General features: G+C 44.2%; 1 protein-coding gene across 1 annotated transcript in view; it reads right to left on the reverse strand.

Moving 5' to 3' along the window:
• ABTB3 (ankyrin repeat and BTB domain containing 3) overlaps positions 1-26,515 on the reverse strand; it is a 346,709-nt gene that overhangs the window by 134,208 nt on the left and 185,986 nt on the right. The window contains exon 3 of the mRNA XM_088478919.1: positions 9,009-9,213. Within this exon, the coding sequence (XP_088335045.1) occupies positions 9,009-9,213 (205 nt within the window). The remainder of the gene's footprint in view (positions 1-9,008; positions 9,214-26,515) is intronic.

A 26,515-nucleotide genomic window follows, 5' to 3' on the forward strand; every position in this document is an offset into this window, starting at 1 on the left:
GGTGGATGTATAGGCTTGTATGGCCTTTTGCTGCTCCTCCATCCTCTGAAGCATATAGAGGGTTGAGTTCCACCGCGTCACAACCTCTTGCTTCAGGTGATGGCGGGGCAGGTTCAAGAGTGTTTGCTGGCGCTCCAGTCTTCGGCACGCAGTCGCTGAATGGCGAAAGTGGCCAGAAATTTTTCGGGCCACCCAAAGCGTCTCCTGCACGCCCCTGTCGCTTTTCAGAAAATTCTGCACCACCAAGTTTATTGTGTGAGCAAAACATGGGACGTGCTGGAATTTGCCCAGATGTAATGCCCGCACAATATTGGTGGCGTTGTCAGATATCACAAATCCCCAGGAGAGTCTAAGTGGGGTAAGCCACTGGGCGATGATTTCCCTCAGTTTCTCTAAGAGGTTGTCGGCGGTGTGCCTCTTACTGAAACCGGTGATACACAGCGTAGCCTGCCTTGTAACGAGCTGGCGTTTCTGAGATGCTGCTACTGGTGACGCTGCTGCTGTTGCTGCGTAAGGTGATACATCTACCCAGTGGGCTGTCACAGTCATATAGTCCTTAGTCTGCCCTGTTCCACTTGTCCACATGTCCGTGGTTAAGTGGACATTGTGTACAACGGCATTTTTCAGGACACTGAGGACACTTTTTCTGACGTTTCTGTACAGTCTCGGTATCGCCTGCCTAGTGAAGTGGAATCTAGACGGGATTTGGAACCGGGGAAACACTACCTCCATCAATTGTCTAAATCCCACTGCACTAATGGCGGATACCGGACGCACGTCTAACACCAACATAGCAGTCAAGGCCTCAGTTATACGTTTTGCTTCAGGATGACTGCTGTCGTACTTCATCCTCCTCGCTAAGGACTGTTGGAGGGTCAATTGTTTAGTAAAAGTAGTGGTGTTCCTACTTCCTCTCTGGGATGATGAACGACTCCCAGCAGCAGCAACAGCAGCAGCGGCAGCAGTAGGCGTAGCAATGCAGGATCCTCCAGAGGAATCCCGGATAGGAGAGTCAGTCATGCCAGTGACATGGCCTGCAGGACTACTTCCGATCCTGACTAAGGAGGAAATTGACGAGGAGGGAGTTGACGGTGTGGTTTGCAGGCGCTTGGATACAACAGGACAACGGGATTTAGGTGTCCCTGGACTGCTTACGGTCTTAGCCAAAGTTTCTGAACTTGACAGTAACTTTTTATGAACGCGCTGCAGGTGCCGTATAAGGGAGGATGTTCCTAGGTGGTTGACGTCCCTACCCCTACTTATTTCACCTTTACATATGGTACATATGGCAAGACAGTTGTTGTCCGGATTTGGATAGAAATATTGCCAGACCAAAGAGGTGGAATGTTTGGTCTTCTGCCCAGGCATGACCGTGATGGGCTTTTTCATCCCACGGACAACAACTGTCTCCCCCGGAGCCTGATTTAAACAAACCACATCACCATCAGAATCCTCCTCGCCAACTTCCTCCTCAGCGCCAGCTACACCAGTATCCTCATCCTGTTGTACTTCAACAGTGACATCTTCAATTTGCATATCAGCAAGTGGACTGTGGGTGCTCCTTTCAGCACTTGCAGGGGGCGTGCAAATGGTGGAAAGAGCCACCTCTTCCCGTCCAGTGCTGGGAAGGTCAGGCATCGCAACCACCACCACACTTGGACTCTCCTTGGGGATTTGTGATATCTTCTTAGAAAGCACAGTTCTTCGCTGTGCTTTTGCCAGCTTAACTCTTTTGATTTTTTTAGTGGGAGGAGGGCTTCCATCGTCATGTGAAGCTGAACCACTAGTCATGAACATACTAGGGATCGACCTTAGCCGTTCCTTGCCACTCCGTGTCGTAAATGGCATATTGGCAAGTTTACGTTTCTCTTCAGCTGATTTAAATGTCTTTTTCAAGGTCATTTTCCTGAACTTTGCCATTTGGGATTGTATGTGCCCTCTACTATGACATTGGGCATCGGCCTTGGCAGACGACGTTGATGGCATGTTATCGTCTATGTCATGACTAGTGGCAGCAGCTTCAGCACTAGGAGGAAGTGGTTCTTGATCTTTCTCTATTTTATTTTTATCGGAGAAAGTTTGGTCCTCCATTTATGTTATATCGATTTGATATATACGTACGGCTAAACACAGAAAATAATTTTTTTTTTGGTTTGGACTGGAGTGTACTTTGGGGGTTACAGCACCCTTTAACGGTCAAGCCAGCCGGCCCTTATGACACAGGCGCACTCTTGGCACTACTTTGTTGATGCACGTGCGGCTACTGCGCACACAATTCACAAACACAGAAAATAATTTTTTTTTGGTTTGGACTGGAGTGTACTTTCGGGGGTTACAGCACCCTTTAACGGTCAAGCCAGCCGGCCCTTTACTTATGACACAGGCGCACGCTTGGCACTACTTTGTTGATGCACGTGCGGCTACTGCGCACACAATTCACAAACACAGAAAATAATTTTTTTTTTGGTTTGGACTGGAGTGTACTTTGGGGGTTACAGCACCCTTTAACGGTCAAGCCAGCCGGCCCTTTACTTATGACACAGGCGCACGCTTGGCACTACTTTGTTGATGCACGTGCGGCTACTGCACACACAATTCACAAACACAGAAAATAATTTTTTTTTTGGTTTGGACTGGAGTGTACTTTCGGGGGTTACAGCACCCTTAACGGTCAAGCCAGCCGGCCCTTTACTTATGACACAGGCGCACGCTTGGCACTACTTTGTTGATGCACGTGCGGCTACTGCGCACACAATTCACAAACACAGAAAATAATTTTTTTTTTGGTTTGGACTGGAGTGTACTCTCGGGGGTTACAGCACCCTTAACGGTCAAGCCAGCCGGCCCTTTACTTATGACACAGGCGCACGCTTGGCACTACTTTGTTGATGCACGTGCGGCTACTGCGCACACAATTCACAAACACAGAAAATAATTTTTTTTTTGGTTTGGACTGGAGTGTACTTTCGGGGGTTACAGCACCCTTTAACGGACAAGCCAGCCGGCCTTTTACTTATGGGACACAGGCGCACGCTTGGCACTACTTTGTTGATGCACGTGCGGCTACTGCGCACACAATTCACAAACACAGAAAAAAATTTTTTTTTTGGTTTGGACTGGAGTGTACTTTCGGGGGTTACAGCACCCTTAACGGTCAAGCCAGCCGGCCCTTTACTTATGACACAGGCGCACGCTTGGCACTACTTTGTTGATGCACGTGCGGCTACTGCGCACACAATTCACAAACACAGAAAATATTATTTTTTTTGGTTTGGACTGGAGTGTACTTTCGGGGGTTACAGCACCCTTAACGGTCAAGCCAGCCAGCCCTTTACTTATGACACAGGCGCACGCTTGGCACTACTTTGTTGATGCACGTGCGGCTATGGCGCACACAATTCACAAACACAGAAAATAATTTTTTTTTGGTTTGGACTGGAGTGTACTTTCGGGGGTTACAGCACCCTTTAACGGTCAAGCCAGCCGGCCCTTTACTTATGACACAGGCGCACGCTTGGCACTACTTTGTTGATGCACGTGTGGCTACTGCGCACACAATTCACAAACACAGAAAATAATTTTTTTTTTGGTTTGGACTGGAGTGTACTCTCGGGGGTTACAGCACCCTTAACGGTCAAGCCAGCCGGCCCTTTACTTATGACACAGGCGCACGCTTGGCACTACTTTGTTGATGCACGTGCGGCTACTGCGCACACAATTCACAAACACAGAAAATAATTTTTTTTTGGTTTGGACTGGAGTGTACTTTCGGGGGTTACAGCACCCTTTAACGGTCAAGCCAGCCGGCCCTTTACTTATGACACAGGCGCACGCTTGGCACTACTTTGTTGATGCACGTGCGGCTACTGCGCACACAATTCACAAACACAGAAAATAATTTTTTTTTTGGTTTGGACTGGAGTGTACTTTCGGGGGTTACAGCACCCTTTAACGGTCAAGCCAGCCGGCCCTTTACTTATGACACAGGCGCACGCTTGGCACTACTTTGTTGATGCACGTGCGGCTACTGCGCACACAATTCACAAACACAGAAAATAATTTTTTTTTTGGTTTGGACTGGAGTGTACTTTCGGGGGTTACAGCACCCTTAACGGTCAAGCCAGCCGGCCCTTTACTTATGACACAGGCGCACGCTTGGCACTACTTTGTTGATGCACGTGCGGCTACTGCGCACACAATTCACAAACACAGAAAATAATTTTTTTTTTGGTTTGGACTGGAGTGTACTTTCGGGGGTTACAGCACCCTTTAACGGACAAGCCAGCCGGCCTTTTACTTATGGGACACAGGCGCACGCTTGGCACTACTTTGTTGATGCACGTGCGGCTACTGCGCACACAATTCACAAACACAGAAAAAAATTTTTTTTTTGGTTTGGACTGGAGTGTACTTTCGGGGGTTACAGCACCCTTAACGGTCAAGCCAGCCGGCCCTTTACTTATGACACAGGCGCACGCTTGGCACTACTTTGTTGATGCACGTGCGGCTACTGCGCACACAATTCACAAACACAGAAAATAATTTTTTTTTGGTTTGGACTGGAGTGTACTTTCGGGGGTTACAGCACCCTTTAACGGTCAAGCCAGCCGGCCCTTTACTTATGACACAGGCGCACGCTTGGCACTACTTTGTTGATGCACGTGCGGCTACTGCGCACACAATTCACAAACACAGAAAATATATTATTTTTTTAGCACTTGGGGGGAGCACCCCTGATGGACAGAGCACCCCCTGGACAACACTACAGCACCCCTTTAGGACTGGGACACTGCACAGGACTTTGGAGTGGACACAGCCCCTATGGAGAACTGACTGCACAACACAGTCCAGCCAGCCCCTATGGACTTTGAAGTAGTGGACACAGCCCCTATTAACAACAGCAGCACAGCACAACACAGCCAGCCCCTATGGACTTTGAAGTAGTGGACAACAGCAGCACTACACTACACTACACTAACTCCCACCCTCCCTCTTCACTGTCCACAGCCGAGTGAGAAAATGGCGCCGACGCGGGTACCTTATATAGGATCCAAAACCCGCGAGACTCGGAAGGCGGGATGATGACGTTTTGCCTCGATGTCAGATCCGAGTCAGGCGGGAAAAGTCGAGCCTGACTCGGATCGGGGGGGCTCGGGGGGGTTCGGATTTCAGAAATCCGAACCCGCTCACCCCTAATTTCACACTGAAGTGCTCGCAGTGCTTGAGGTAGGGTATAGTCAACCTCAAATGCTGCGTTCGCTTCCGATGTTACCCGATGTACCGATGGTTGCATACGCTTCCTGCAGATGATATGCGCAGTGACATCATGGAGCATCAAAAAAGACCCACAAATATAGAAAGAAAAAAAAATATATAAAACACATACAAGAAAAATAAAGAAACAACCAGACATTAGGATGCGGGAAGGGAATAGATAGAAATAGATCGGAAAAAACAGAAAGCAGTCGCCTCAAATCAAATGATGTAATCTCGTATCCATAAGTGCCCATTAGAAAGGGTGTAGGGAAAAATAATAAGAAAAGTAAAGTATTGCTGTTATACAACCTATTAACCAGGTGCAAGGGCGTAGGTTCAACCACAGGTTGGGTCAGGTCTAGGGAATTGAGGGGCAGGTAGAGGATAGGATATTCTTGAAGACCACAGAGTCCTTGAAATCTATCCAGTAGAGACAGGTATCCCTAAAGGACTCATAGTAACCATCAGCAGAAGTCAGTATATCATCTATTTCCATATATAAATCTAACCTAGTAAACCATTCTATAACCGTTGGAGGAGAGGAGGAGCACCATTTTACCGGAATGACTGCTTTAGCAGCATTGTTCAAATGACATAACAAAGTTTTCTTATATTTCGAAAGGGGTCTGGATGATAAATGAAACAACCAGAACGTTGGGGCTGTAGGGACCGGTTCGCCAAGAATTTTTGCAGAAAGGCTGAGGACTTCGTTCCAAAAAGGGCTGAAAAATAGGGCATTGCCACCAAATATGGAATGGGATGCCTGGAGCCCCAGAACAGCGCCAGCATTTGTTCGGAACACCAATCCCCATTTTAGAGAGGGTATCTGGACATCTATACCAACGAGAAAGCAATTTATATTGGGTCTCCCTGACACCAACACTAGAAGAGCAGGCATGAGCCAATGTAAATACTGTCCCCCACTCATCTTTAGTTAGGCCGACCCCAAGCTCCCGATCCCTGACCTTAGTAAAATTAGGGACAGAGAGGCTAGCGTCTGCTGACAGAAACTTATAAATCAGCGATATAGTATGGGTCGGGGGAGTAGGGCTAGTACATAATTGTTCGAAGGGAATATAAGGCAAACAAAGGGTCTTAGAGGGGCCAAGAGATTGCAGGAAATTACATAACTGAAAGTAGTGGCAGTATTCTTTTCAGGGTAGATTCCATTTCTCACATACCTCAACAAAGGACATAAAGCTACCATCACTCATCAGCTGTCCGACCCTAAAAAGTCCTACGGCAAACCAGGAGTGGAAAGTCTTGACTTCCATACCTGGAAGAAATTGTTAATTAAAAAGGAATGACATAAGGAAGGAATGATATTGAGGGGGACTTCCGTAATGCTCTCCAAGAACTTAAGGTGGAACCAATGGTAGGGTGAGAAATATTAGGGGGGACAGGATATCGAGGGGGACTTCCATAATGCTCTCCAAGAACTTAAGGTGGGACCAATGGTAGGATGAGAAATATTAGGGAGGACAGGGAGCCATGAAGCTATTGATAAAGGAATCTTCATGCCTGATTCTCAATTTGCACCCATTGTTTAGAAATGTCTGATCTGGACCAAGCTACAATTCTGTGGAGGATACAGGCCTTGTAATAACCTTTGATATTCGGGAGGCGTAAACCACCTCTATCTTTGTGGCGAAACATAAAGTCCAACTTCAGACAGGGCCTGCCACCTCCCCAGACAAATTCTCTAATTAGAGCCAGGACTTCCATAAACCATCTAGTAGAGGATTTTAGGGAGAGAGTTCATTTTGAGAATGCCCAGCCTCTCAAACCATGAGAAGGGACCCTATTTCCATAACCTCAAATCTGAGCGTGGCTTGTCTAAGAGGGGAATGAAATTGGCCTTAAACAGGCGGGAAAGGTCTCTAGTAAGAGTAACCCCCAGATATTTTAGCTGAGAAAAATGCAGTGAAAAAGAACACTGATTTAAGGCTTGCAACCATCTGTGGTGGAGGTGCCGCAATAATCAGGGCAACCGACTTAGAGTAATTAACTTTAAAATTGGAGAGGTCTCAAAAAATCTTGAATTCCTCTAACAGATTCAGTAATGGAATAACAGGATTTGTCATTGTGGCCAGCAAATCATCGGCAAAGAGAGCTAATTTGTATTCATCACTATGTAACCTAAAGCCCGCTATATTCTGAATCAGCCTGATTGACCTTGCCAGAGCTTCCATACAAATAATAAAAATCAGGGGGGATAAAGGACAACCTTGTCTAGTCCCATTGTTAATGGAGAAGGAGTCACAAAGGGAACCATTAACTATAATGTGAGCAGAGGGGGAGTGGTAAAGAGCAAGGATGCGTTGAAAGCAAACGGGGCCCAGTCCCAGGTGTCTCAGTACGCCAGATATAAAACTCCAATCTACCCTGTCGAATGCCTTCGCGGCATCAGTAGACAGCAGAATAGCTGGGATATCCGTAGACGAGATATAGTGGATGAGGGCAATAATTTTGGAGGTATTGTTCCTAGCTTCAGGGCCCGGAACAAACCTTCCTGGTCACTACGAATCAGAGAAGGTAGGAAATGTTTTAATCTGTTTGCTAGAAGTTTCGCATACAGTTTAACGTCTACGTTGAGAAGGGAGATTGGGCGGTACCTGGGACAGAGGGTGGGATCTTTGCCTTCCTTGGGAATAACCGTTATATGGGCTTCAAGGGATTGGCGGGAGAAGGGGGTCTTATCGGAAACCAAATTAAAGGTCTCCAAGAGTGAAGGAGCCAGTTTCTCCCTGAAGGCTTTGTAATAATTGATAATGAAGTCGTCAGGGCCAGGACTTTCACCGAAAGGGGTGGATTTAAATGTCATATTTTAAAATATGTTTTGGAATAAAACAGATGCAAAATAACTGGAAAAGAGATCAAGGGCCTCATTTACTAATGAGTTTTAATCACCAAAACGAGTGATACATTTCTACCAGGGTTCGTTAGTCACCATGAGTAGTGGATCCACCTTTCAAATGGTGCAGTGTCTGCTTACAGGTCAGCCATGGTTATGGCTATTACATCTCTTGAATCGGTGTGCTCAAATCTGTTATTTGTCCACTTTTATGGGCCAATGACATTTAATAAGTAGTAACACTTTGCAGCTGAGCTGGCGCACATAAACAAATAACTTAAGGTCATACATACTTTTTAGACCTTAAGGACAATTGGGAGGGGGAGGACCAAGAGGGAGGTGCAGGGTGCATGGCAAAGAGAATCGCAGCCTTACACTGCAGGGGGTGGGGCCAAAAGTACACAAAGATCTAAAGGGTTGCTTACTCTCCTAGAAACAAAGTTTGTGAGTCTCCCGAACATTTGTCCTCCATAAATTGTTTAGTACATGATGGTTCTGCAACTATCGGGCAGTCAGCTACCCGCCTGTCACTGATCATGATCAGGCGGGTAGTTGACTGCCCGACAGGCGGATGATCATGCAGTGTAGGGCCAGCTTAATTGCATTATATTGGCTGAAAATAGTTCACACAGAAAAGTAGCTCATAGAGAAAGGTGCTGGTTCCCAAGACAACCAATCAAATCCCATTTGTCATTTTTCCTAGCACTGTTTAGAAAAAAAGTGGATTACTGTAGTAAACAACTATATTACCCTGAAATTTCAACATAATTAGGTCATCTGACATGGCCATTTTTGTAAAGCGCCAACTCTGATTGGTAGCTATGGATGAGTTTCCATAACTGTGTCTGCTTTAGTTATTATAGGTACGAGTTTCTCAGGTGATCTGACTAGGCCTTACCTCTCTGTCTGAAGTGTCACTTTGGATGGTTCCACGTTTGGATTTTCCCACTCCATCTGTGGGCAGTGCATGAAGTAACAGAGGGTGTACAAGGCCTCTGGCTCCCAATACAGTGGCCCTTGCTTGTGGTGCATTGGCGTGCCGTTGCTATGTTGCTTTATGTTGAGGGGCTGTAGGTGATGCATTGCCCGAGACACGAGGTCACCTGAGGACAAAGAACACATACATTTGCTGAGACAACACTTCTTATATAGACTCCTTCAGTGTCAATAACCAAAATAATGAAAAAATATTAATAAATACAAGAAAATATAAATTAACCACAGCCCAAATGCCCTCCGCTCAAGTCACCACCATCCGATTCTGAAGTATCAATTCAGACCCCAACACTTTTGATTAAAGTATGAAGCAACATATGAACTTGTCACTACAGGAAATCCTTTACTGAGGCAGCTTACAAAGACCCAGCAAAATGTCAACCTGCAAATTGCATCTTTTCAACCTGCAAATGGTTTTCTCAATTGAAAAAGGCCGACTGCATGTTGAGACATTGCCCACTGTCTTAAGTTGACTCATTACAGATTTTCTGAGATGAATTGTTGTAATAACTGTGTGGGCTTCATCTTATATACTGTGTATGTATGTATATATATATATATATATATATTATAAATATAATACAAGAAAAACGTATATAATGTATGAGGGCCTTATTGCTGCTTACACTGTTGTCTGCAGAACTTATATATCCTTCTATCTTTCCTGCTAAGTTAAGTTTTGCATTTGCCGATTAATTCTTAGTGTGTGTTACTATGGTAACAACTGCTGTCTCGGAGCATTCATCACTAGGCTGGAACAGCTTTAAACAGCACAAAATGGACTTCCTTTATACTATTATAATACATCCCTTCCCAGTCAAGAATCTAGGAAATAAATCAGTTGCATGAACTTAGTCTCTCTGGGGATATGAAATGACAGTAGTAGAAAAGAAAACAAATGGAGTTATTTGCATTTTTCTTATAACTGTAGTGAAAACAGAAGAGTCTTGCTTGTATCGTTTCCATGTGTCTAGCCGGAATCGGTATGACATCCCGGCTGCCGCATGGCCGGGAGTTCGAATCCCAGCAGCGGCAGCCCGACAAACCAACAGAGCACGGCAGCGGAAGCCCGACAGCGCTGGAAATCCCGATCGTCCTAAGGTAAGTATCTACTAACCTAACCCCCCTAACCCTAACCCTCCTTAGGGGTGCCTAACCCTAACCTCCCCCCTGTGCCTAACACTAATCCCCTCTCTAAGTGCCTAACCCTAACCCCCCCTTCCCCGCTGCCTAAACCTAAGTCCCGCAGGGGGGTGCCTAACCCTAAGTCCCCCCCCCGGGGGTGCCTAACCCTAACCCTCCCTCCCCCTAGCCTAACCATAACCCTCCCGGGGGGGTGCCTAACCCTGACTCCCCCCCGGGTGCCCTAAACCTAACCCTCCCCCCCCCGCGGCTGTCCGCTCGCGGCGCCCGGCATCCCTACGATCGGGATGCCGGGCGCCTGTCTCCCGGCGTCAGGGAAATGACAGGTGTCTAGATATAGACGCCCGGCATTTCACCCTCGCTGGGATATGACAGTCGGGAAGCCGGCTGCCGGTATTAAGGCAGCCGGCTTCCCGATTGTATACCATCTAGCCGAAGGTACTCAATATATATAAATATATCACTTGTGGAGCAGTTGTATCTTACGGTATGGCCCAGGACCCGAGACAGGTTTCCAGACCTGATTTGCTGAAAGGTGGCATATATTATTCTATTACTTTTTTACATGATACATTCCTATCAAAACAAAGCAAAGTCAATAACTATTTAAATTACTGATAGAAAACTAGTATTTGTTTTATCTACACTTCTAAGTTGTGGCGGTTAAGACATGGATTGAGTGGGATCTGGGCGATTGGGACAGAACCTCATAGCTTTGCGTAGTCCACAGAGCAAAAGGCCATTTAGGGGCCGATTTATATAAAAAAAACAATACAATTTCTGCCTCCTTAATATTACTCTACTGTATATTGCTGAGTGATCACATAATCAATTTTTTTTCTCAAATTTAATAACTACCCTTGCTGAGTCTAGTGAAATTATTAAAAGTAGTATGTGTATGGCTAAAGCTGGGTACACACCTGTACAATCACACTTTTAATGTGATTTCACTTATCCGAAGTCCCGATCACAGTGCCGATACGCTGGTACAGAACTGTACAATCTAACGTGCGATCTTCAATCAGATGACAAGACACAAAGGCAGCAGCAGCTTACGCAGAACGGTCGGCAGTGTATACACACTTCAATTTTGGTCCGATATTGCACCATTGAATTGGATGAAAAGTAAGTTGCACATAAAAACTGATCTTTCGATTCGACCAGTTTTCTTCTGACAAAACATGATCAAAGGTGCGTACACACTCTTGAGATATCGCATGAACGGGTCGGGAATCGAAATAACGGCCAGAAGTGTACCCAACTTAAGTAAGAGACTTTATTACAATGTTAATTAGGGAAATGTGCACTGGAGGCTCTGGAACCTCTCTCCTAAATATCAGGACACTGAGGGCCTGATTCAGGTCCGCTCGCTAAGATGCGTAATCTCGTTGCTGCCGATGGTATGCATTGTGCGCATGTGCATACTTTAGCTGGCCATTAAAAACGGGGGAGTGGGGGTGCAAACGCAGGCATGCTTGAGCATCTCAACAGCGTTTTAGAGGTGTGCATAATTAAAGACTGCATCATAGTACACGTCACCTGGCTTGTTTTTACACTGAAGTGCTCGCAGTGCTTGCGACAGGGTATGGTCAACCTCTAGCGCTGCGAAAGCATCCGATGTACTGATGGTTGCATACACTTCCTGAACATGATGTGCACAAGTGGACGTCTTAAAACAGCTGGGGGGGGTCTGCATACACTATGTGATCGCTCTCTAAGAAATATTGGACGTGCTAATGCATTGCTGTGCAGTAGCACTGCCTACACAATTTGCATACACATCGTGCGAGCGATCGCATCTAGCGAGCGGCTCTGAATCAGGCCCTGAGATCCCAAACACAGGACCATTGGAGCGGCTCAAGGTCCAAAAATTCTACAATGGCCCAGTCAGACCCTGACCTCCATCCAGCTGTTAGTCCATGGCTGACCTGAACAACTTGGAGCATATCTACCAATAATGGCCTAAAGCTGGGCACACACTTGAATGTCCCAGTGATCTTGCAACAGTCTGATATGATGCATCAGTATATCGTGTTTGCGTACAAACATGAAGACACTATATATCGGATTAATATTGCTTCACCGCTTTGTAAGTTGCATCATCCTATTTGATGTGCAGCAGCATGTGATGTGGCCACACTATTCATCAAACGATGAATTGAGGGTACACACTATACAATGGTCATTGTGATCCCTTGTGTATCGCAAAATTGGTCAGTATAGTGTGTACCCAGCTTTACTCCGTAATAATAGCTGCTCTATACACCCAAGTACTTCAACCTGCTATTGCTGCAAACGGTGGTTCTCTCAAAACAATACAGTGTGGAGCAGGAGCGTATCTTTAAAGGTGCGGGGGGGCCCACACCGCACAGCCTGCACCCACAATTTCTAGCTACTTACCTCTCCGAAGTCCCACGTCGCCTGGAGAGGCACTACACAGAATGCCTGGAAAATGTCCGCCGCAGTCATTTTCCTGGCGTACTGTGAATGCGCAGTAGGGAAATCACCGGGAAAATGGCTGCCTCGTCATTTTCCAGGTGTCCTGCGCATGCGCAGTAGACTCCGGGCACAGAGAGGAGGGGGCCCTGGACGGTGAGTGAACACGGCCCCCTCCTCTCTAAATACGCCCCTGATGTGGGGGAGTCAATTCTTATGTAAAAAGATTCAGGGGTTTTTCCTTTTTAAACCTTAGAATGTAAGCTCTCACGATCAGGGCCCTCTGTCCTCTTGTGCTTCTCCTTATACTTTAATCTACTCCTCATTCGGGCACCTATCACCTGGTTGCTTACGCCATGTTGCTTATTTGAGTGTAATGATCACTAATGCAGCAATGTATATAAACCTTGTCCTTGTCCTGCATTGTGTTGTACTATAAGTCACTGGTTTCTTGTTCACTTATTTGTCTATGTAATTTATAAGGCGCCACGGAACACTTGTGGCGTCATATAAATAAAGGATAAAAATAATAATAATAATGTTATTGTAACATAAAACAATGTCACATTACAAAAATAATAATTTAGAGTTTCAGTGCTTTGCAATAATAATTTTTCAACATCGTAGTACTTATTATTCAGCAAAATTAGAGAATGCGACATGGGTCTGATAAAAGAGAGCGATAAAAGATAAAGGGGGTCTATTTTCTAAGCAGTGTTAGGAGACAGAGTGAAAAGTGATAAGAAAGTGATTAGGTGCCAGCCAATCAGCTCCCAGCTGTCATTTTTCAAACACAGCCTGTGAGATGACAGTTGGGAGCTGATTGGCTGGCACCTTATCACTATCTTATCACTTTTCACTCTGTCTCCTAACACTGCTTAGTAAATCGACCCCAAACAGTGATAAAGAGGCGAAAGAATCGGGACAATGATAAAGGAGGTGGGGTCAACAGAAGGGGAGAATTATAAAGAGGGGTATAATGATTATAAGATAAATTATAATAAATGAGGGAGGGTGATGGTGATGGGAGGAAAAGTGTAATAAAGATGGAGAGAGATGGGATGTGCAGAACGGCAGGATGGTTTCAGTACTATTGCTCAATTCTACGCTACTCACCACCCTCTTACGGACGAAAATCTTTGGGGTGCTTTATATTCGTGTGAGGATTGTCACATTCTCCCACATGTTTACTGAAGGAAAGTACAAGGTTCAGTATTCTGACATTCCCAGGAGACTCGTTTCACAGCTGATAACACGAACCAGATGAACACATGGAAGAAAACCCAATATAACCCAGAAATCTAGCTCCACATTTGCAGATGATAAGACCAACATGAGGATTTCTGGTGGCGTCACCATCGCCTCCATTATTGTTGTGGTTGTACTGTGTTTTTTTTCCCATCGCCACAAGGAAGTTGTGGGTTTGAAGGGAAACCATCTCAATAGCATATGGTTCACAGACTTTACATTTTCACTGTGTGCACAGTCTATTTTATTTACAGGATGGGTCTGTTGTGACAGGAAACACCTACACTTGTCAACATTTTAAGGTTCAAGAGTTTATTCAAATGTATTTACAGTCAGTTGCATAAATATTGGGACATTGACCGAATTTTCATATTTTGGCCTCTATTCACCACCACAATGGCTTTGAAATGAAACAAACAAGATGTGCTTTAACTGCAGACTCTCAGATTTAATTTGAGGGTAATTACATCCAAATCAGGTGAACGGTGTAGGAATTACAACGGTTTCTATATGTGCCTTCCACTTTTTAAGGGGCCAAAAGTAATGGGACTATCAACTCAAAAGCTATTTCATGGACAGGTGTGGGCTATTCCCTCGTTATTTCATTATCAATTAAGCAGGTAAAAGGTCTGGAGTTGATCCTAGGTGTGACATTTGCATTTGGAATCAGTTGCTGTCGACTCTCAATATGAGATCCAAAGAACTGTCACTATCAGTGAAGCAAGCCATCATTAGGCTGAAAAATCAAAACAAACCCATCAGAGAGATAGCAAAAACATTAGGTGTGGCCAAATCAACTGTTTATAACATTCTTAAAAAGAAAGAACGCACCAGAGAACTCAGCAACACCAACAGACCCGGAAGACCACGGAAAACAACTGTGGTGGATGACAGAAGAATTATTTCCCTGGTGAAGATAAACCCCTTCACAACAGTTGGCCAAATCAAGAACACTCTCCAGGAGGTAGGTGTATATGTGTCAAAGTCAACAATCAAAAGAAGACTTCACAATAGTGAATATAGAGGGTTCACCACAAGATGTAAACCATTGGTGAGCCACAAAAACAGGAAGACCAGATTAGAGTTTGCCAAACAACATCTAAAAAAGCCATTACAGTTCTGGAACAACATCCTATGGACAGATGAGACAAAGATCAACTTGTACCAGAGTGATGGGATGAGAAGAGTATGGAGAAGGAAAGGAACTGCTCATGAGCCAAAACATACCACCTCATCAGTGAAGCATGGTGGTGGTAGTGTCATGGTGTGGGCATGTATGGCTGCCAATGGAACTGGTTCCCTTGTATTTATTGATGATGTGACTGCTGACAAAAGCAGCAGAATGAATTCTGAAGTGTTTCGGGCAATATTATATGCTCATATTCAGTCAAATGCTTCAGGACTCATTGGACGGCGCTTCACAGTGCAGATGGACAATGACCCGAAGCATACTGCAAAAGCAACCAAAGAGTATTTTAAGGCTAAAAAGTGGAATGTTATGCAATGGCCAAGTCAATCCCCTGACCTGAATCCGATTGAGCATGCATTTCACTTGATGAAGACAAAACTGAAGGGAAAATGCCCCAAGAACAAGCAGGAACTGAAGACATTTGCAGTAGAGGCCTGGCAGAGCATCACCAGGGATGAAACCCAGCGTCTGGTGATGTCTATGCGTTCCAGACTTCAGGCTGTAATTGCCTGCAAAGGATTTGCAACACAGTATTAAAAAGTGAAAGTTAGATTTAGGATTGTTTAGTTTGTCCCATTACTTTTGGCCCCTTAAAAAGTGGGAGGCACATATAGAAACCGTTGTAATTCCTACACCGTTCACCTGATTTGGATGTAATTACCCTCAAATTAAATCTGAAAGTCTGCAGTTAAAGCACATCTTGTTTGTTTCATTTCAAAGCCATTGTGGTGGTGAATAGAGGCCAAAATATGAAAATTCTGTCAATGTCCCAATATTTATGGATCTGACTGTATATATTATACCAAACTTTAACACCTCAACATTCCCTTTCATGTGGTTATAGCACACTGCCACGGAGAGTAGGGTTACTGCAGGGAATTGGCTAGTGTGGGCTGGTAGTGTGACTGGGCAAGTCTGAGCGGGGACGGTGTGGTTATTGTAGGCCCAATTTGGCGAGCCGAAATAGCTGTTTTTATAGGGACATAATAGATTTGGTTCACACACCAGAAAGTACAACTTTTTTATGACATCACACTATTTTTTTGCAGATATTGAGCAGGACCTACTATGGGCAAAAATGCCGGCAAACCCCCGAAAATGCTGTTTTTTGGGGGGATTGATCGAATTTCTCATATCTACCAAGCTCCAGAATGCAATATACTTCAGAGCATGGACCTGGGGGTATATTTACAAAGGTTCGATTTTGTTTTCTGTTCAATATGTCATTCCATTTTAGTTCGATTTTCTTAAAGGGGATTTACTAAAGCGCAAATTGCTAATTGAATGTCAAATCGAACAGAAAAATTAATTTTAATTCAAAATCGAATTTCTGAAAAACATCAATGTTTCCCCATAGAAGAATATAGGATCCCTTCATTTACTAACATTCGATTTTGAAACCGAAAGTAAAACGAACTCAAAATCGAACTGCAAATCCCCAAATGAATAGAAGAGCTTCATGCTTTCCATTTGAGCATGAGCAGTTCTAGTTGACATCAGTGAAATGCATGTATCTTATTGTAAAAAGCTTGTTAAGTGTCAATTTTAAAAAAAGAATGACGTGGGGTCCCCACCCCCCCCTCAAAGCACAACCAACCCCGGATTTTGCATAGCCAGTCCTGGTTGTATAAATATAGGGGAAAAATTGCGTAGGGTTCCCCTGTACTTTGCGCAACCAGCACCAGGCTCTGAGCCGGTCCTGGTTCTGGAATTACAGGGTGAAAAAAGCGTAGGGTCCCCCTGTAATTTCCATAAGCAGCACCGGATCCTTTCCAGCAGGAGGGGATGGGGTGGCTGTTAAAGCCACGACATGGGAAACACTACCACTGGGTTCCCCGGCCGAAACATTACATGACCGCTAGTCAGCCCAGGTTGGGGATCTCTGGGGAGTTGGGGACCCCCCCAATAAAGGGGTCCCCCTGTCCAGGGCACCCCATTCACTGGAGAGCTCAAAATGCCGGTGTCAGGAATCCCGACACCAGTTAGAATCCCGATGCCAGCATCCCAACCGCTGGCATCTTGATGGTAAGTGGTGGGGTTAGGGGGAGGACTAGGGTTAGGCACTAGAGCAGAGATGGGGAACCTCCTGCGCAGGAGCCGTATAAGGCCCCCGGAATCATTTGGTCTGGCCCTCTGAGCTTGCTTCTGCTAGCCTTATTAGAGCGCTTCAGACGTTACTCCGCTGCCCTTACAGCTCCCCGAAGCATGCTCAGGATGCTCTGGGCATTGCTGTAATCACCAGCGATTGTGGCCCGGCCCCTGTGTGAAGTCACACAGAGGGGCCGTGGCCTGCCCCGGGCCCGCGAATAATGTTATATATATCTAAATGGCCCTCGACAGAAAAAAGGTTCCCCAGCCATGCACTAGAGGAAGGGTTAGGGTTAGGCACTGGAGGGGAATGTTAGATTTAGGCAGCAGAGGGGGAGGTTAGGTTTAGGCTGCAGGGGGGGAGGGTTAGATTTAGGGGTAGGAGTAGGGTTAGGATACTTACTGGCAGGTGTCGGTACCCTAACCCTGTAGGGATGCCGGTGTTGGGATTCTGACCGCCAGGATCCAGAGCCCCAGCATCCTGTATTCAACCCCCAGGAAAGGGCTTTGATTTAAAACAGTACATTACCAAAACTAAATGCCGGTGGGTATGAAGCCATAGAGTACAAAAGGGCTAGTTATGCATTAGGAACAAAACAAAAAAGTTATTGACTTTTGCCTGGACAATGGGCCTAATTCAGATGTGGATGCAATGGTGATTACGTACACAGATTGAGTGATTGTTTGCCATTTCGCATGCGTATAAGCCACAGTGCGTGTGCACAGCAATAGCATTGCGTTTTCGGACACACAGAGGAATGTATTGCTAAGTGAGTGACAGGCTGTTAGCCTTTGGAGGTGTTGACAGGATCCTGAAGATGGTGCATTAAAGGCACTGAAACGTTGATCGCATTTACATAATGCGTGGAGTGATTTCTTTTTAGTAGACGAGTGTCGCACCTTTTAGTATACTAATATATATATATATATATATATATATATATAGTTGCCGCTTGAGACCAGCAGCACACTCTGTGATTGTACAGCTTGTAAATGGTTACAATCAGAAAAAAATCAGCCAGCACATCCTTTTGCAAAAATATCAAAAAACCTTTATCCAATTATGGTGTCACATGAACACGATAAATCCATGAAGCATAAAATGTCCAAAAAGAGATATAAGCAATTGGCCGAGGTCTGTAGGGATATTCATATTTCAATGTGACCTAATAGAGTAATACATTTCAGACAATATATTACCATGCAGTTTACTCATCCTTTATAGCAGAGTCACAAGTCTCCATACAGTACAGTAACACCCTACATATATACATATATCACTGCGGGACACTTATTTATTACTAAAGATGTTAAGCAATAGTAGCAATGTATTGCTATTTAGCAAGAGGTTCTACAGTGAGCAATTGGATGCATCCTGCAAATTCGTTTTAGCAGCTGCCAATAAATATCAAGATTTTATCTGTGCCCAATCCAGAAGACTAGAGCCAGGGGAAAGCTTATAATGTACTGTAAATAACATATGATAGTCAATGTCAGTGCCAAAAATATAAGAGATCACATTATAGTGATTGGAAACAGTTATATAGAAACACCATAAATCATCAAGTTTATCACGGGACGTGTCCCTCAAGCTGCTGAAACAAAATATTTAGTTTGGAGATCAATTTTCAGCATAAGGAAGCAATCATTTCCATGTCATTATTAATAAACTCTCATATCTGGTTTATCAAGCTGGTCACAGAGACTGACATTGGGATAAATAGGACGCACCCAGCATACATGAAGCAACTCATACAGACTTATTTAAAGTCATACTTAACTTGTCTACAGGAATGTCCTGACTACCAGGAGAATAGACCAGCCTACCAGATTCTGCTCATTTCCCCAGTGGTGAATGGCGGTACTGCACAGTGGGGTTGGGGGCAGCGGTGCTCAAAATCATGTAGTCATTCGGCCATCCAGCTGCTGTGCAACTACACATCCCAGCATGCCATGCCACAGTCTTGCTATTAGAGCATGTGGAAATTGAAGCAGGGAATGCTGGGATGTGTAGTTCCCACAGCAGCTGGAGGGCCGTATTTTGAATACCCCTGGTTTAAAGAACATAAGTTTCATATGCACAAGAGGTTCCCAAACTCCGCCATTACAGTCCATATTTTAAGGATATCGATGCTTGAGCACAGGTGACTTAATTAGTACCTCAGTCAATTTGATTTAACCATCTGGACTCAAGCATTGATATCCTTAAAACCTGTACTGTAATGGCGGCGTTTGGGAACCTCTGCTGTACACAGTGGAAGCAATCATTTTGTCAGATTAATCTATATTCATTATACTGCAGCCTATCAATTCTCTAGGAGCTAGTAACAGCAGTTGAAAATTCTTAGAATATATCACTGTGTCCTCCATGTAAACACAGATGTCTATGAATATTTTCCAGAACGTCTTTTTTTCCCTCAACCGGCGCAGAATGGGTGTTTGAAGATAAGTGGCAAACTGTTTTGCCAACAGATTGATTGCTGTGGTAGCGCAGTAGCACTCACTCCTCATATTAGGGAAGTGGCTAGATCCCCCTAAATTTTTGTATCCTGACGTCATCAGCCAGTGTCCAACGTCATTCCCTACCATCCAAGTGGGCATAGAGGGAAAATATAACCTTGTGGCGAGCGTAGCGAGCCACCAAGCCCGAGCGTGGCGAGCGAAGCGAGCCCATGAGGGGACAACTTTTTTTTTTGGTGGACTGTGTGGGCAGGAAACTGCACTTCCGCCCTCAGTCCACGTCACATCCAGGTACGGCTCCTGAAGGGGAAATATACCTTTCCCTCACATTAGTGACATCACTGTCAGCTTCCAATTGTGCACCACAGGTCACCAAAGCCACGGCGCCAAAGCCACGTGGGACACTGTGCTGCCGATGCTATGTTTCAGCCAATCAGCCGGATCTGATGGATGGAGCAGAAGGCTAGACTTGCAAGCACGGGCCGTGGCCAGAGGGAAAAAATAATATTCAGCGCTTAGTGCAGTTAGTCTGAGTGTGTAAAGCATTAATATTATTAAAATCTAAGAAACAACCAATACTGTATATTAAAAATACAATATGAAAAATAAAATACCAATACACAACATATAAAGATATACACTCCCATCAGTAGGAGTTCGATCAATGGTATATTTAACTGACCAACAATGACACATACGGTAGATAAAAATAATACAACAGGGATTAATAAATAAAAATGTTTAATCAGTGGGATTCAGAGAAGCAGATCATTGCCTATTTATGTGTATATTTATAAATATGTAAATTTGTTTCATATGTGCAATATCTTCAATTACCGTCTGTGTGGAGTACTGTGCTAATTCTGCTGTGTAGTATAACAACCCCTACTGAATGTTTTGTATCAATAATTACCAAATTAGTAGCTCAATATTTCAGGGAGTTTAGCTTCATATAGCAATTCCAGCTGAGCTTAAATAAAATACCATCTAATTGAACACAGCTTACCACCAACGTGTACCAGCCTTGAGAGCTGTGGCCATTCCTCAACCAGAAAATAATTGACAAGAAAACCTAATACTTTGCTAATGCAATCAAGTTAATGTAAACAAGTCAACCGGTTCAAATCACATTGTTACCATGGAAACTGCAAGTAATAGGCATAAAAGTAACCCCAGATATTTCCAGTCAGATATCGCCAATAGGGATCATGCAGGTCTTGTTTGTTTTTAAAGGAAAGTGCCTTCAACCAGTCATTCTTTCAATCACTAACAGAAAGGGCCAGTGTTGGGAGAGGGAGTATGACCCTGGGCTCCAGCTGTCTTCATTTACTATTAATTTATTAAGTTACAGTCTTATTTAGTCTTCATTTCCTTTTTTTTTAAAACATTTTTTTTATTGTCATTCAAAGCATTAAACATCAAAATTACCATCGTGACAAAACACTGCTCTACCAAATTGGTTGAGTATTATAGCTTATACACAATAAGAAAAAAAAATATATACATATATATATATATATATATATATATATAGCATCTGAATCTTTCAAAAACCATATACAAATTACTGTAATTATTTAGTGTAACATAATCACAAAAAATCCTGTGGGATTTGGTATAACATTATACAATAAAGACATACAAAAAATTCCTGTTCAGAACCATGTGTCAAATAACTCGGATACTTCTTCAAAAAAGGAAAAAAAGAGCGGATGGGCTGCATCTCCCCCCCCCCCCCCCCTCGCCAAACACTTGTCCACTATAAGGAAACAAATCAGAGATCTAGTCTGATTGGAGGATCACCCGCTGCGCATTGCAACATATACCATGAAGAATTCTGCAATGTTCTATGGAGCTGGAGACGTAGAGCTCCTGAGAGTATCCACATAGCTCTCCCACATTCCAAAAAATCGTTCTATCTTGATTTCTTTTTCCAACACCACCTCCACCCAATTCATTCTAAATAGGTGGTGTAGTTTTGCCTTGAAAAGAGCTATTGGTGGTAGCTGTGAATCTATCCAAGTATGTAGGATTGTTTTACAAGCTGCTGCGCTCGTTTACCGCCCGCTGATGTACGAGTATGGTCAGGAAGAACCCCAAATAATGCCCATTCAGGCGTCAGTGGAACAAAATTAATCAAATGTCTAGTCACATGTGTTTGTACCTGTATCCAGAACTCACGTATTATAGGACAAGACCACATACAGTGTAGTCTTCATTTCCAGTTACCATTGTAATTGTGCCAGCTGCAGCAGTTCTACAGTGGTGCCCAAATATGGGATATAAAAAACAGGGCTACATTCAGAAAAGCCATGTTGGCCTTTATCTTATACCCCTCTTCAACCCGGGATATTGCACGTGAGCACGCATCAACCCGGGATTTCTGTCCCTCGCAAACGACAGCTCTTACCGAGAGAGCTGTCCTTTGAGGTTTTCTTCATGCATACCGGTGTAATTAATGCTGGCATGCATGCCAAGAGTGGTCGGATGCATCACATGCAAACTGCGGAATCAGTATGTATTACTGCCGGACGTCAGCCCGGTAGATTAAATACCCACGCCGGAAAGCCGGCAGCTGAAGATCCCGACGGGGAAGTAAGAAGGCTATCCCTAACCCTCTCCCCCCTAACCCTCCCTTAGGGATGCCTAACCCTAACCTCCCCCCCTAGTGCCTAACCCTAACCTCCCACCAGGGGTGCCTAAACCTAACCCCCCCTCCCTGCACCCTAAACCTAACCCTCCCAGGGGGGTGCCTAACCCTAACCTCCCACCGGGGGTGCCTGACTCTAACCCCCCCTTCCCCTAGGCTCAAAGGGGTACTGCCCGCCCGCGTATGCCAGGACAATACTTACGGGCACCCAGCTCTATATGCACTGATTATTTTTGCTAAAGATTCTTTCTTTCACCAAAACTTGTTGCTCAAAATAATTTCATTTTATTAACAATTAATTTTTAGATTTCAACGTGTACTTACAAAAATAAGCAAATCTATTCTTCATTCACTGCTGTTAAATATATACTTAACAAAAGTACCTTAAAAGCGAAAACAAATAAATAACTCATCCGATATGATGCAAAGGCTTTGATAATCACAGAATCAAGACAGGGTGATAAAGCTTTAGATCAGGGTTGCAGGAGGGTGCACAGTGCAGGATCGGGGAATGTAATTAACGACTAATAGAGTTGCAGGGAGTATGTAAATCAAATATGAGACATTTGAAGAAGACGCAAGAATAAAATGCTATCTTTTACACATTAATAAACATATTAGTCGCCTTTCTCTTTAAAGGGAGGTGAGGACACAAACTCGATTACTGTCGCCCCATAAACTTTTTTCACTGTAATCAAGCTAATAGATTGCAGCTGCAAAATAACATATTAGCATAACTTCAGCCAATCAGATGTGACCGTTAGTTGTTATCATTATCAGTTCGTAACTTGCGCCAGATGTCGAGCACCCACATGTGATCTGCCTCCACACAGGTGCATATGCGTCTGTTTAGAGGTGAGCAAGGTCGCATTAGTCTCGCCCTTAAAGCCACCACCATCTGCTTCCGAATACAGCAAATACATTCTTTTTGCAGTGGATGCGGGACCGTGGTTAGGTGTAGTTGCCCTCAGAACTTCCCCTCCAAGATCTCCCAGAGAGGATTCCCGCAAAGTCACTAATTATAATCTGTCCTCCCTTCTATACTGCTATAGGGGTCGGTAACAAAGGCTTTTTATGATGTTCCCTATTGGAAATATTAATTTGCCTTATAGGGGCAGATTCAGGTAACCGCGAAAAGCCGAGCTGGGCAAAAAGCGCAATGTTTTCACCTCATTCGCGTGTTTTGAGGCAAAGTTTTCACCTCAATGCACGCACCCGCTTTTCGCCCTATTCAATTGTAAAACAGGCGAACGCGCATATGAGCGAATGCAGCGAATAGTAGAACTGGCGAAATGGTCAGTTTTTTTTGGGAAAAATCAGTCTGTACCCCCAATAAAGCCTAACTCACCCGGGGAATCTATATAGAAGTGTATTATTAGCCATAATAAAAGTAATTAGGGGTCTTATTTTGAGACAAAGGGCTGTTATATGCATAATTGCATCAGTGTGGAAAAATTATATTAAGCAATGTCTTTAATGAAAAATAATTGCTGTAGTTAAATTGGGGTATATGTAAATGGGTACAGAAGTGCAGAATAAAATGATAAAAATACACCTGCTGCAGCCTCCTGCGATCCTAAAACACCTGTCCCATCCATAGAGCCCCCCAAAATACCGTACTTTAACCCAATTTTCAAACACTTTTTGCATTTTAAACACCAAAAGTGACATAGCTTTTTTAAGGTGAATTAAGACTATTTTTTTTTTGCCTAATTAGTCATTAAGGGGGTGTCCAAAGGGTTCTGAACCAAGTCTCCCCATTTGTACCCCAAAATATGGATTTTGCTCTTCTTTTCTCCTGCCTTTTGCTGGAGAAACTTTTTTCGCCTATGGAGTTTTCACCTAGGCGAAAACGTCCTGGAATTGAATACGGCGATACTTTGAAAACACGCGAAGACCGCACATTGGCAAAAACTTTTCGCTGATCGCGGCTTTTCGTCTCTAATTGAATACGGGCCTTAGCTGTAAACGTGCTTATACATGTCTGTTTGTTTACTGCAATGTCTTTTGCAAGTTATTATCTACCTGTAACCTGATGATCTCTCATAAATAAACATTTTAAAATAACTAGATAAAAATAAAAAATAGCAAAGTTTAACAATATTTGGTTAAGCGCAACAGATTAAAATTGACTTTGAAAGGTCATTTTTCCAATCAATGACAGGTAGACAGTTTGCTGAAAACAAAGCCTGGAAAGAAAAAGCGCACATAATAACCTAGTAGACCATCTCAGTGTAAGCAAATTAGTATAATCTCCATTAAACCCTCTGGTAATACAAAAAAAAAAAGACCATAAAGTTTATTTTGCATTGCAAAGACTGTCGGAACAGGCAGCATATCAGAATAAGGGGCTTATGTAATAGGTTGCAAGCTGCAGCCGCTGTGGGAACTCCTGTGAGTGTTCCCGTATTTCTAAAGCGGCAATAATTTTAAAGGCAAAACCAGCTTGGTTTTGCCTTTAAAATGATTGTCGCTTTAAAATATGGGAACACTCTCAGGAGTTCCCACAGCGGCAGCATCTCGCAACTTATTACATAAGCCCCTAAGGCTTTGGGGGTATATTTACTAAAGCTTCTATCACAGACAAGTGGTGGTGGTGCCCATAGCAACCAATCAGATTCTGTTTATCATTTTCTAAAATGCAATAGAGAAATGTTGGCTTGAATCTGATTGGTTGCTATTGACAACACCACCTGTCTGTTTTAAAAGCTTTAGTAAATCTACTCCTAAGAATCAGGGGTCATACAACTATACAGACTACTACTTAGAGACAACAAAAGGAATAAATAGGAATAGGATGCCTATACAGTGGCGTAAATTAATTCCAGACGCCCGAGGGCAAGCTATAATTTCGTGCCCCCCCCCGTCACAGCCGCTGCCACTGTAATGTAGCAATTTGCTTGCAGACAGGCTATAGATAGATGAAGGCAGCAGCTATTGGTCTGACATGGAGCTCTCCACTAGTGTATGGTGGCTTCTCAGGTGTCGGGTAGTGGTGCCATGTATTGAGCGGCCATGACGGTACACTCCGGGTATATAGTTACAGCCCTAAGTGGGGTCAGGGGTGTAGCGTTTAGCCATGGCGCCCGGAGCAAGTGTGTGCTACTGCGCCTCCAGACCCCATGTGTGCCAGGTAGGGGACGTGTCCAGCATGTAGGGGTAAATTAAAGGGAACTAAAAATAAACATTAGGGGCAGTATCAAACTGGGACATGGAGGGCTAGATATATTCCGGCCCACTAAAGTAATTCCACCAATTAAAAATAAACCACACAGTAGTACCCACAATTCACGTTATGCCACACAGTAGTGCCCCTTATTCACATTACGCTACACAATAGTGTCTTTTATTCATGTTATGCCACAGTATTGCTCCTTATTCACATTATGTTACAAAATATTGGCCACAATGCACATTACGCCACACATTAGTACCCAGTAATCTGCGTTATGCCACAGTTTGGGCTATATTTTCACATTATGCTAAACAGTAGTCCCCACAAATTATGCCACAGTAATGTCTACAGTTCACATTATGCCATAGGAGTGCCCCTTATTCACATAATGCCTTATACAGAGATCAGTGCGTCGTTGCTGGGGGCAAGTTGTGGGGGAGAAGCCACAAGAGCCGCACCGTCCACACCATGCCCCTTTTCTGGAAGCACTGATCTCTTTATGTGTTTCACACTCAGCTCAGCAGGTGCTCTGCCCTTCATCGGAATCGCTGATCTCTAGCGCCCTGGCCAGAGCAGGCACCTGGAGCAAGTGCTCCACTGGAGCCAACCTCGCTACTCCCCTGAGTGGGGTGAATATGTTGTGAACAATGGAGGAGGTGCCCCTTTCAGAGCTGGAGCCCGGCGGCTGGCGCCTCCATTGTCTCCCATAGTTCTGCCCCTGTGCCTAATATTATTATTATCATTTATTTATATGGCGCCACAAGTGTTCTGCAGCGCCTTACAAAATATATAAACAAATACGTGACTAAAGACTTATGGGGGGTATCCACTAAGCGATTTCAACAAGCAATTGCATGATAACGATGTCGTTATCGTGCAATCGCTTTCAAATCGCGCATGCATCATGCTTGCATTGGGCATGTTTTGGAAGGAAGTGATCCGCGATGCGCATGCCCGCGGGTCGCTTCCGACATCCGACATCGCCCGTACATGCAGATCAACCTGACGATCTCGACAGGT

Source organism: Taudactylus pleione, unplaced genomic scaffold, assembly GCF_031769625.1.
Source record: "Taudactylus pleione unplaced genomic scaffold, aTauple2 ptg000225l, whole genome shotgun sequence".
Classification (NCBI taxonomy): Eukaryota; Metazoa; Chordata; class Amphibia; order Anura; family Myobatrachidae; genus Taudactylus; species Taudactylus pleione.